General features: G+C 42.1%; 1 protein-coding gene and 1 long non-coding RNA gene across 3 annotated transcripts in view; one reads left to right on the forward strand and one right to left on the reverse strand.

The window, feature by feature from the left end:
- LOC104999087 overlaps positions 1 to 13,661 on the reverse strand; it is a 283,904-nt gene that overhangs the window by 22,784 nt on the left and 247,459 nt on the right. The window lies entirely within an intron of this gene.
- Positions 12,624 to 13,661, forward strand: part of KBTBD8 (kelch repeat and BTB (POZ) domain containing 8) — a 13,126-nt gene continuing 12,088 nt past the window's right edge. Inside the window, exons 1-2 of one of the 2 annotated variants that reach the window (XM_010854548.1) lie at positions 12,624 to 12,854; positions 13,508 to 13,659. In XM_010854548.1, coding sequence (XP_010852850.1) covers positions 12,839 to 12,854; positions 13,508 to 13,659 — 168 coding nt within the window. In that variant the 5' untranslated portion in view covers positions 12,624 to 12,838. The remainder of the gene's footprint in view (positions 12,855 to 13,507; positions 13,660 to 13,661) is intronic. The other variant, XM_010854547.1, reaches the window with a different exon arrangement.

Raw genomic sequence — 13,661 nt, forward strand, 5'->3', positions numbered from 1 at the left:
AGATCCAACCAGTCCATCCTGAAGGAGATCAGCCCTGGGATTTCTTTGGAAGGAATGATGCTAAAGCTGAAACTCCAGTACTTTGGCCACCTCATGCGAAGAGTTGACACATTGGAAAAGACTCTGATGCTGTGAGGGATTGGGGGCAAGAGGAGAAGGGGATGACAGAGGATGAGATGGCTGGATGGCATCACTGACTCAATGGACGTGAGTCTGGGTGAACTCCAGGAGTTGGTGATGGACAGGGAGGCCTGGCGTGCTGCGATTCATGGGGTCGCGAAGAGTCGGGGACGACTGAGTGACTGATCTGATCTGATCTTACCACTTACGGGCTTCTCAGGTGGTGCTAGTGGTAAAGAACCTGCCTGCCAATGCAGGAGATGTAAGAATTGAGGGTTTGATCCCTGGGTCAGCAAGATTCCCTAGAGGAGGGCATGGTAACCCACTGCAGTATTCTTGCCTGGAGAATCCCATGAACAGCGGAGCCTGGCATGAGGTCACAAAGAGTCGGACAGGCTGAAGTGACTTAGCATGCATATTATCACTTACACATTATTTTGAATTTATTTGCTTTGACACTGTGTCCTCACATGGAGAGGGAGAGCATCAGCTCTCTGGTGTCTCTCTTTATAAGGGCACTAGTCCCAGCATGAGGGCCTAGTCTCATGAATGCACCTAAACCTGATTACCTCCCAAAGGCTGCATCTCCACATGCCATCATACTAGAGGGAAAGGCTTTGACATAGGAATTTTGGGAAGACACATTTCAGTTCATAGTGGCAATCAATAAGGAGGTCTCCAAGGTCCAATCCACTACAATGAACTATCAGGTCTCATAAGCACTGAGTGCTGACAAAGCATTTTTTTCTACCAGCACAAACTGGGACTAGTCAACCAGGTAGCTTCGAGTCCAGTGTTGATAAATCAAAGTCAGCTCAGACTAAGTCATTATAAAGAGGCATACGTTTATTGTCACCTTCTTGAGTAGGTCTCTCCCTCTTTTTTTTTTTTTTCTTTTTCTTATAATGAGAGACATCAGTTGACACTGTGTAGCTAACTCTGGAATCATCCATCATCACTGATAGAAAAACACCTTGAGGAGAGAAGCATCATCCCCTTCATTTAACAAAGATGTATTAACAAATAGTGTGTTCCACCATATCCAAATATTCTTTCTTAATGACTCAACCTACAACCTTACTTCTACCAATTTACTTTAAAGAAAAATTCAAAACAATTTTTATTGCCATCTCATTTTAAGATTTTAAACTTTAATAGGAGAACCTCCTTTCTACTGCCTCACATATCTGGGATTTTCTTTGCCTGCCTGCTTGTTCTTTACTTCTTTATTTGAAACAGTGTAAATAAATCTGCAAGAGTAGAACAATACAGTCTTGTAAGTGTTTCACTTTGAATCACCAAAAGGTTAGTATTTTGTTATGTTTGCTTTATTCCTGTGTAGGCGTATATACTTTATTTTTAATTGAAGTATAGTTGATTTACAGTGGCATGTTAGGTTCAAGTATACAATGGCACCCCACTCCAGTACTCTTGCCTGAAAAATCCCATGGATGGAGGAGCCTGGTAGGCTGCAGTCCATGGGGTCGCTAAGAGTCGGGACACGACTGAGCGACTTCCCTTTCACTTTTCACTTTCCTGCATTGGAGAAGGAAATGGCAGCCCACTCCAGTGTTCTTGCCTGGAGAATCCCAGGGATGGGGGAGCCTGGTGGGCTGCCGTTTATGGGGTCGCACAGAGTTGGACACAACTGAAGCGACTTAGCAGCAGCAGCAGCATACAGCATAGTGATTCAGTTAAAAATATGTATGTGTAACTGAAATATATATGTGTATATATTTATATATACATTTATATATGTTCTTAGATTCTTTTCTCTTACAGGTTATTACAAAAAATTGAGTATAGTTCCCTGTGCTATACAGTAGGTCCTTGTTGTGTGTGTATACTTTTACAATTATTATTTATCCTAAACCATTTGAAAGTATGTTGCAAGAATCATGACTCTTCACACCTAAAGCTCAAACCTAGAAGAAAAGCATTTATGTAACAAAGTCCAGTGCATGAAAGGGAGAATATGCTGGTCTCCACCAAGGACAGGTGTGAAAGGGGCCAATTTTTTTTTAATGAAGATGCATAGCAATTAAATTTCCTCTATGACTGTAGACACTTGATAAATGAAAGAATTCCAAACTGAATTTAGGCCTGCTCCTTTGACGTGAGTCATTCAGAAAGTGTTGGGATTGTATTTGCACTACAGGAAATCTAACACAGGAGGAAAAAATCAGCAATTTATTGATTTGGTCCAAACACTTCCTTAGACTATTTCTGAGACCCCGTGCTGGATGCCTTCTTGTAAATGATTGTACTGGCTCTCTCTCAGCCATCGGGATTAATATACTGCTGGGCCAGGGTTTGCTTTTTGATTTACAGATTAACAACCCACAGATCTCCTTTTGGCAGGCATCGCATCATGGTTCTGGAGCCAATCATTCTACAAGCCTCAGGCTTGAGGCTCAGATGGGGAAACAAACCTTGCCATGTTTTGGGATCCAACCTTAAACCCAAATTCTAACACAAGCTGACAGTGGAGAGGCCAAAATTACCTTGGTGTAGTTTACTTACAGCTCCTGACCTTGAAGTACTATAACAAATTCCTTCTATTTCCTCCCTTACTTCTGGATTTGTGTCTGACAAAACTTGCCCACAAACTCAGTTAGCACCATGGATTTTTACTACATCCCCCTTCCCTGGTCACTAACCACTGATCATTTCCTGACTCCTCTTACCATGCTAGACTTTTCTTAGAGAAAGGTGCTTCAGGGCAAGAAGGTCTCACCATAGCCCTCACCTTATTATCCACAGTCAGCATCTAATTATGTCATGCCACTCTTTTTTTTTTCCCCATTGGGACTAAATCTTGCTTAATCAAGCTGGCCAATATATCAGTGGCTTTGGTTTCCTTTTCCCAGGTCAAGTAATCTTAGCAGCTGCTAGTTAATTTCAAAATCATATGTGGGGACTTCCCTCGTGGTCCAGTGGCTAAGACTCTGTGCTCCCAATGCAGGGGGCCCGGATTTGACACTTTTCACTTTCATGCATTGGAGAAGGAAATGGCAACCCACTCCAGTGTTCTTGCCTGGAAAATCCCAGGGACGGGGGAGCCTCGTGGGCTGCTGTCTATGGGGTCGCACGGAGTCAGACATGACTGAAGCGACTTAGCAGCAGCAGCAGCAGGGAACTAGACCCAACATGCTGTAATTAAGTGTTTGCATGCTGCAACTAAAGATCCCCCACGTCACAATGAAGATGGAAGATCCTGTGTGCCACACTGAATACTTGGTACACCTAAATAAATAAATGTTTTTTTAAAAAGTCATATATGTTCATCACAGATTGCCTCTTATCTGTCAGGTCACTGAGAGTAGCTGATAGGTTTTGTTTATGCCCAATCACTAAAAGCGCCCAGCATAATCTTTGTATGGTATATTTGTCATTGATGTGGATCTCCAAATACTTCTGGCTTTCTTCCTTCTGAGAATGGTAGAATTGAATGTTCCATCCTATTTGCAATGAGGAGTGCCCACTTGACTTTTCTGGCCACTGAAATGGGAAGGAAAGTGATGCATATTTCTCCAGGTGGAAATTTTAAGAGCCAGTGCACAATTCACCACCCACTTGCTTTCTTTCAGACATGGCAACCATCCCCATTTATGATGGTGGCCACCCATCATTCTGGGTCTCTGAGTGACTACAGTGAGCCGAGATTTCTGCTCGCCTCAGTTGGACATACGCAACAGTGAAAAATAAAATTTTTGGTGAGTTACACTACTGGAAGTATGGGATTATTTGTTACCACAACATATTTTAGTCTATTCTAAAGTATAGATGCTTCCCTGGTAGCTCAGTGGTAAAAAACTTGTCTGCCAAGCAGGAGATGTGGGTTTGATTCCTAGGTCAGGAAGATCCCCTGCAAAAGGGAATGGCAACCCACTCCAGGATTCTTGCCTGGGAAATCCCATGGACAGAGGAGCCTGGCGGGCTACAGTCCAGGGGGTTGCAAAGAGTCTGACATGACTTAGCAACTAAACCACAATGCATGCTGGGTTTAATGTCAGGGACATTTGGATTTGGAGCACCCCTGAGGGTGTTTTGGTTCCTCTTTCCTTACCCTTAGCAAGGCTAGAGGTCCCTGATGGTGAGAGCCGGGGGAAGAGCTGCATCTCAGGTTCCTGATAAGGTTAACTCTAAGCTGCAAAACTGGTTAATGTTCCATGGAGAATAAAAAATTAATTGCCATAATTATCTGGAAAATTAAACTGAATCTTCACTATCACAGCCCTACTACTACTAATAATGAATATTCACTGAGCATTTTCTTTGTGCCCGTCAATGTACTAAATGCTTTGCAATAATCTATATAAATTATCTCCTATATTCTTTATAACTGTAAATGCTATTATTAGCTCAGTTTTAGAGCTGAGGAAACAAAGGTGTCAGGAAGTTATTCATTTGTTTGCGGTCACAGCTAGAATGCAGTTCAATAAGAGTTTGAACTGGGGTAGTCTGATCTCATATCCTGCACTTCTTGACAGCTATGATAATCTACTTCCTAGAGAATGATTCTCTGATTTTCCAGAAAATGAGGTCCTGGTAAATGTGCAGACATGTGCCTACATGTTAGGGCTACATGTTCTCTAACAAGGAAGTCTTATGAGATGGTTGGAAAAAATAGCCATATATTTGAAATGAGGCGAGATCCTAAACCTGTAACCAAATCGATCAAACCTATATATATAAATGAACACATTTCTTTCTTGGGGATGGATTGGGTCATGCAAGAAAGCTGCATGTAAGACACCATCGGGTTTGGGTCACTTCTAATGTAGTGAGTGTTATAATTTTGGTTCCAGACCCACAGAAAGAATTCTGCCACAATTATGAGGCTTGAAGTCTCTATCATGTGTGTGTGTGCATGTGTAAGTCACTCAGTCACGTCTGACTCTTTGTGACCCCATGGACTGTAGCTCTCCAGGCTCCTCTGTCCATGGAGTTCTTCAGGAAAAAAAATTACTGGAGTGGGTAGCCACTCCCGTCTCCAGGGGATCTTCCTGACCCAGGGATCAAACTCAGGTCTCCTGAATTGCGGCAGAGTCTTTACTGCCTGAGCCACCAGGGAAGCCTGTCTCTATCATAGTAACCTGTTTATCTTCAAGATTTAAATCTAGTAAAGTGGCTAATCTCTAGAGATGGCCACAAAGGAACCATACCTCCAAGGTATTCAAGTCCTCATCCCATATGAATCTCACTCTCCTTACAAGATGACCCAGTGAACCCCTGCTGCAGTCAAGTGGACCATCCAATTAACGGACAGATGTGGGCTGATTGTTTACCTCACAATTTCTCCTTTAAAGTATTACTTTTTGAGGTCTTTCATATTTTGAAATTCTCTCAATTTGTAGGAATATTAAACATTTGATGGAGAGACAAAGAGGAGACAGGAAAGAGAAGTTCAACTGTTAGAAAAGTTTTGTACACTTATCTTTGTATTAATTCATCCACTGTGTTACTTTCCTATCGCTGCTGTAACAAATTATCACAGATTTAGTGGCTTAAAACAAAACAAATGACCTTACAGTCCTGGATGTCAGAAAACCCGAAACTAACACGTCAGCAGGACAGACTTCCTCATGCAGGCTCTAGGGTATAATCTATTACCTTGCCTTGCTAACTTCTCCAGCCTGCCTGCATTCCTTGGCTTATGCTCCTGAGTCATCTTGAAAGCACATCACTCATCCTCTGCTTCTGTCATCACGTCTCCTTGTTCTGGCGTTGACCCGTTTTTCTCCTCTTATAAGGACCCTTGTGATTATACTGAGTCCACCTGGATAATCCAGGGTCATCTTCCCATCTTGAAATTCTTAATTTAAGCACATCTCCAAAGTCTCTTGGAGAAGAAAATGGCAATGCACTCCAGTACTCTTGCCTGGAAAAGCCCATGGATGGAGGAGCCTGGTAGGCTACAGTCCATGGGGTCGCTAAGAGTCGACACAACTGAGTGACTTCACTTTCACTTTTCACTTTCATGTATTGGAGAAGGAAATGGCAACCCACTCCAGTATTCTTGCCTAGAGAGTCCCAGGGATGGAGGAGCCTGGTGGGCTGCCGTCTATGGGCTCGCACAGAGTCGGACACGACTGAAGCGACTTAGCAGCAGCAGCAGCCAAAGTCTCTTGTGCTTTATAAGGTAACACATTCACAGATTCTAGGGCTCAGAACATGGACGTCTTTGGGCAGCCACTATTCTGTCTACTATTCCCATTCACCATCTGATGTATTCACTTATGCAATTAATTATGTGAACACTTATTTGGCACCTAACATACATCAGACAGTAAGCTAGTTGATGGGGATATAAAGAAGAAGGATTGACCAGATGCACAAAAGCAACATACACAGATCTTAAAACACAGTACTGAGTGAAAAAAGTAAGATATAAAAGAGATCCATAGCACAATACCATTATATAAAGTGCATAAAACAACAATCAGAATTTACAGAACAGATGTAAACAGAGGGATCCACATCAAACCATTACAATGGCTGTATATGAAGTAGGAGAGGATGGGATTGGAGGATATGGAGAGGGGTAAAGAAAGTAGGACATCTGTAACACAAGAGATGGGGCTTCTGGACCAAAGACACTATTGTGTTATGAACACAAGAGATGATTAACTCAAATCCTTGCAATGAATATTTAAAAGGAAGATAAACAAAACAGCTTTAAATAATAAACATAGTAGATCGATATAAAGTGTAATAGAACTGTTAACAAAGCAGGAGGGCCCAGAACAGAGAGAAGAATATTGCACTACAGTGGTTCTCAACTGGGGATGGTTTTCCCGAGGGACATTTGACCACCTCTGGAGACATTTTTGGTTGTCAAGTCCTCATGGAAGGTACTGCTGGCATCTGGTGCATAGAGACTATGGATACTGGTGAGAGCATTTTGCACAGGACAGAACCCCCTGCCCTCCGCCACCAAAAACTTATCTGCTGGCAAATATGGATAGTGCCAGGATTAAGAAATCCTGGGGTAGAACAAGCAGAAATAAAAATTAAATATCTCTGAAGTTCCTGTGGCATGCCAGCAGATTTGCTTTCTAAATATTTGATTCTTTTAAGGATTAAAGTACCATCAGCTCTTCATCCTTTGTGTTCTCTCTGCTGTGTTTAATATACTTCTTTCCTAATACCTTATGCCTCTTCTCCATGAATTTCTGTTCCTATCGCTATACGCTGAAGACACTGATGTTTCTTCTCTTTACATTTTCCAGTGATACCATGAGCTTAAAAATTTGGATCATGACTGAGGTTAGAAAGAAGCAGCAATCATTGATTAATTCTATCAGTCCCATTTGGGTTATAAGATAATCTTCATACAAGGAAAGGTGTTGATGTCTCATATTTTGACAGTGGCTTTGGCTCTCTCAATCATTCTAAGTTTAATATTGTAACCAAAGGGTCCAGTAGAGTAATTCTGTTCAAGGTTTCCAGTTTTTCACTCAGTTATATAGTAGAATAGTGAGTTATGATCAGCTTAACAAATATCAATGGTTAATATGTTTTTTCCAGTAGTCATGTATGGATGTGAGAGTTGGACTGTGAAGAAAGCTGAGCACCAAAGAATTGATGCTTTTGAACTGTGGTGTTGGAGAAGACTCTTGAGAGTCCCTTGGACTTCAGGGAGATCCAACCAGTCCATTATAAAGGAGATCAGTCCTGGGTGTTCTTTGGAAGGAATGATGCTAAAGCTGAAAGTCCAGTACTTTGGCCACCTCATGCGAAGAGTTGATTCACTGGAAAAGACTGATGCTGGGAGGGATTGGTGGCAGGAGGAAAAGGGAACAACAGAGGATGAGATAGCTGGATGGCATCACCAACTCGATGGACATGAGTTTGAGTGAACTCTGGGAGATGGTGATGGACAGGGAGGCCTGGCGTGCTGCGATTCACGGGGTCGCAAAGAGTCGGACACGACTGAGCGACTGAACTGAACTGAACTGAACTGAATGATGAATACATATGATATATAATTATATGTGATTAACCATATACATGTAATTATATATATGGTTAATCATTCATATATATGTAATATGGCTTCCCTGGTGGCTCAGACCATGAAGAATCCACCTACAATGCAGGCGACATGGGTTTGATCCCTGGGTCGGGACAATCCCCTAGGGTAGGAAATGGCAACCCACTCCAGTATCCTTGCCTGGGAAATCCCAAGAACAGAGGAGCCTGGTGGGCTACAGTCTGGGGAGTCGCACAGAGTTGGACACAACTGAGCACATATGCACACACAAAGCACATTATATCATTTACATCTATCTATCCATCCATCCATATATAAGCCTTAGTCTACTCAAGCTCCTATAACAGAACACCATAGACTGGGTGGTTTATGAACAACAGAAATTCATTTCTCACAATTCTGGAGGCTGGAAAATCAAAAGCTCAAGGCACTGGAGGGTTTGGTTTCCAGTGAGGACTTGCTTCCTGGTTCACAGATGTCTGTCTTCTCACTGTGTCCTCACACGGTGAAATGTCTTTGGGGGTCTCTTTTACAAGGGCACTAATTTCTTTCATGAGAGCTTCACCCTCATTATCTAATCACCTCCCAAAGGCCCTGTCTCCAAATACTATCACATTGGAGATAAGGTTTCCACATCAGTTTTGCAGAGACACACTCAGTGTCTCTATCTGTACTGCTCTCTTTATCTCTATCATCAACATGTACTGTTTCTGGTATCAGGAACACTGCTTTATACAGTGTCTGCTCAGAATGCAGGTTCAGGTGAAGGATGGAGATGATAAGTATTCTTGAGGAACTGACTATCCCAGCTGCTACTTTTAGTGCTTCCCTGGTGGCTCAGATGGTAAAGAATCTGCCTGCAATGCAGGAGACCTGGGTTGGGACCATCCCTTGATCGGGATCCCTTGGAGAAGGGAATGGCTACCCACTCCAGAATTCTTGCCTGGAGAACTCCATGGAAGAGGAGCTTGGCAGGCTGTAGTCCATGGGGTCACAAAACAATTCCCCCCTCCCTTTTTCTCACATACATGCTAAATTTCAAATCCTTAAAAGACAAATTAATATGATTTAACATCTTACAGTATGATCAAATTCAGCGATTTACAAAATGCAATCTTCTAGTTACTACCATGTTGAGTCCTCACATAACCTTAGATGGAATAAAAATTAAAATACAATAAAGGTTACTAATGTTCAATCAGTAAACCTGATGCTACTATCTATTTAAAGTTTTGTATTTCAAAGAAAGTAAATCATATACAAAATGTAAGGTTCTAGAAATTACCCCCCCCAAATCTCTTTCAATGTGTAATATTATATCAAATTTATATTCAAATAATCACTTATTTTCAAATAATCACTTTTATATTCAAATAATAAAATTGAAAATATAATTATTTGAAAATTACATTCAAATAATCACTTTTGTTACTGCACTTGAGGCAGTAATCCAGTCACCTCAACAGTCTTCAGCAAGGAAAATGTCATCTTTTATTGTAGCCATAGCCTGAAAAGAATGATACTATATATATACTATAAGACGTCATTTGTTAAAAAGTAGAAGTCACAGGAATTCTTTATTTTCCTTTTAAGTTGCTCTTGTCAATTTCATAGCCTGAATCAAAACTGAATAGGGAAACTGGAAAACTGCAGAAGAGATTTGCAGAAGTGAAGTCCTATTTTCTTTTACACTTTCTTCATCAGAGTTGCTATTATTCTTGTGTTATGTGGTATTATTATGGACAGGAGCCTGGGCACACCTGATAATTGCTAAGTCATTCTCTTAAAGTAGAAACAGAAAAAAAAAAAAACAACTAGGGCAACTGTGCAATTTTCTTATTTTCCAAATTTGTAGCTTTCCTTTCATCTCTGTCAGAATTTAAATGTGAAGACTTTTCAACTTTCAAACAACTATGGTTATAGAAATCTCCTTTGCCTTCAGTTCCTAGGTAATAAATAATAAAGTAATAACGCTCTAAATGTCTAATTTGAAATAAATATAGGCCCTTCAACTATTTTGATTTGCTTTTTCAATTTTCATCTTCACTAAAATTTACTTTTAAACTCTATTTGAGAAGATTGCTTCAGAGGACAATTCAGTACTTAATACATAAAGAAGAAAACGGGTTTACCCTTGCTGCTGCCTTTCTAGATTGGCAATGAGTTCTTCTTAAATTTCAAATCAGAGCTATTTGAAAATAAAGCTCTAGTCTTTGGCTACTTAATATCAATCCTGAAAAAAATCTCCTTTGTGTTCTTACAGATCACTGAGAATAACTGCTATGGGACTACTGACTCAATTTTGACATTTTCCCACTTATTCTGTATTTTTCAAAAGTGCCTTTTGAATGATGATGGACTCTACCAGGTAATGCCATTTGCCCAGTAGGATGAAGTTTATTTATAGTGTCATATAAATGGCAACCTTTTAATTATAAATCTTCATTTTTTCCCTATTTATATTTAAATTGACTTTTGCTTTTTATATTCTGCCCACCTCCAAATTTAGAAATACCTGTGGCTCAAAGAATCAGAAAACTTAAAAAAATGGAAAAAAAATATTGCCAAATCTATTTCTTAGTTAAGTGAAAATTAAATGAAAAAGCAAATTGGCCAAATTTCTAACACCTTAAACAGGTGGCTACCAAAAACCAAACTCAATAAAACCCCTATTTTAACAGACTTGAAAAGGTTGACAGATAAAATACAAACACCCAATTAAATCTGATTCAGATAACAAGTGATATTTTACTATAAGTATCTCCCCAATACTGTGCCTTCTGTGTTTTTATTCGCTAAATTTGGCAACCCTAAGGATTGATGTCATTTGTTTTGTGTGTGTTAGTTGCTCAGTTGTATCCAGCTCTTTGTGACCCCATGGACTGTAGCCTGCCAGGCTCCTCTTTCCATGGAATTCTCCAGGCAGTAATACTGGAGTGGGTAGCCATTCCCTTCTGCAGGAGATCTTCCCAACCCAGGGACCGAACCCAGGTCTCCCGCTTTGTAGTCAGACTCTTTACCATCAGAGCCACCAGGGAAGCCATTAATATTGTGAGTGAAATTCCCACTATTTCCATAAGGTAGAATGCAACAACATTTGGCTCATAAAAAAATGGAAATTTAAAGTCCTGAATAACAGAAGTTAAATCAATTTCATTCATGCAGAACTGTGTATATAGGGTTATCAATGTCCACATATCCCAGTCCCAAAGAAACACCAATTCTTGTTAACCTGAAGAATATCACAGAATTATAATACTTTGAGGTCTAAATTATTCAGCCGACCTTGTAGGACAGAATTGTATTGTTTTTCCTCATTCTCTCTGTTCCACAATTACAACTTAAATTCCGAGATCCTTCATCAGGAGATTCAACTATTTGGTCTTTTCAGGATTAGAAAAGCTATGCTCATGCACTAACTATATATCATCCAAAACTTCCTTCCTATTCACTGGTAAGACTTCCTTACAAGTCATATATTTGGAAATAGCATTTCCAATGTTAGCTCATTTATGCCTTACATTTATTTTTCAAATATTAACTACCTATAATGTGCCAGGCACCCTGTTAGATGCTAGAAGTACGGGACAAGAAAATCAAAACATGTCAACAGTAAAAACATTTTTGTTTTCTTTCAAAAGGCTCGCTGCCTATGAGGCAGCTAGAAAAGGAATTATTATTCACACATTACAGGTGAAGGAGCTAAGTGACCAAGAATTAAATGGTCTTATCTAAAGGTCCGACATTAAGAAGTAGAGCCAGGGAGTCAATAATCGTCCCTCGTTTCAGGCTCAGGGCACTTTTCAGGATTTCTTCAAAGGAAAATCCAGACTACTTAGTATCTTCACCACTCAATTTACCAGGAGCAAAAAGGAAAGCGTCTTGAATCCCTCTGTAATGTTCATGTACTCTTAAAAGTGGAACAGGTGTTCCCCGGGTGCTCAAGAAAAGCAACGCATTGAGTGTGAGTTAAAGATCCTGAGCAGCGGTTGTAACCAGACCAATTAATCTGTGGAAACCGCAGCACTCAGCCAAGTCGATGCTGTTTCAATTGGGTGTCACAGGTGACTCATCAAAGATGGCTTGCTTTTTGGCCTCCTGATATTTTTCTTAGGGGTGAGGTGTCAGGTTTCCTTCCCATTTTTGGACAACAGCTCTCTTGTCCATTTCCAAATTTTTCTGGTTTCACAGCCCTCACGTGGACCCCCGCTTTCATACCGGAAGCTAGTCATTGGCAGGAGGTTTAGGAAACGAAGAACGAGGTGGGGAAGAAAAAAAAAAAAAGAACCGGGGGCCTGGAGAGAGGCCTAAAATGGGGAAATTTGCACTTCAAGAGCTTTCCCTATCCTAGCCTCTCAGAATGACAGCTCTCCTCAGCCAGAAGACTACCTCTTCCGGCAGGCGCTGCGCGCCCCACAGACACAGGCTGGCGGGCTCCCTGCTCTCCGCCTCCACCCAAAACAGCCAATAGAAATTCCGAGCTTGGGCCTCCGCCCTACACGGACCACGCGGGAGCGGGGGCAATAAAACTACATTTCCCGACGCGCCGGTGCGTTCCTCGTGACCAATAGACCCCCTGATTTCGGAGCTTAGGGGCGGAGCCGGATGCATAGGTCACCCCATTGGCTAGGGACGGCTTAGAAGAGCCGGAACCCGGGAGAGAGAGAAGCGAAATGACATTTCCTCTTTAAATAGCTGGAGCCCGGGCCGCGTCTAGAAATGGCCGCGTCGGCAGGTGGGTCGTGTGGTGGCTAGGGAGGTGTGGAGGGGAGGTGGGCCGGAGGCCAAGTTCGGGCTGCGAGCTTAGGCGGCGGCGATGAGGACTGGGAGAGAAGGATGGAGAGGTGGACAGAGATGAGGAGAGGGAGGATGAATGGCGTGGAGGGAGGTGGGCGGTCCGGCCGGACAGGGATGGGGAGGCCGGGTACCCGCCGCCGCTCCGACCTGTTCGCAAGGCGGTTGAGGAGGCAGTGGCGGCCGCCATCCAGCGAGCTTCCCTTGTGAGGCTCCTGCCCTCCGCTCTCAGCTGGGACGTTCTGGCTGTCGGCGGAGTCGCCGCAGACACCTCGCCTGTTCTGCCTGCGCTGTCTGTCGGCGAGCACGGGGCTTCGGGCTCGCCGGGCTCCGGGAGAAGCAGGCTGGTGTTTGAACTTGCATCTCACCTCGCTCTTTCCCATATCCTATCTCGCGTTCTCACTGAGGGAGTCTATATACATATGTGTATTTTTGTAGCGGGGAGAAAGCAAGCCAAGCAGACAAACAATCCCCAGCCCCATCCCACAGACAACAACAAAACCAACCAAACAAACACAAAAACAAAAAAATAAAACCCGCGACGCCGAAACTGGCCCCGAACTTCTTGTGGTTGTACGATTTTTCTCCTCCTAGATTTAAGTAAGTCTTCCCCAACACCGAATGGAATACCATCTTCAGACACAGCCAGCGATGCCATGGACCCCTTCCATGCTTGCAGTATTCTTAAGCAACTCAAAACAATGTACGATGAAGGACAGCTGACAGACATTGTAGTGGAAGTGGATCA

Source organism: Bison bison, unplaced genomic scaffold, assembly GCF_000754665.1.
Source record: "Bison bison bison isolate TAMUID 2011002044 unplaced genomic scaffold, Bison_UMD1.0 scf7180017864343, whole genome shotgun sequence".
Lineage (NCBI taxonomy): Eukaryota > Metazoa > Chordata > Mammalia > Artiodactyla > Bovidae > Bison > Bison bison.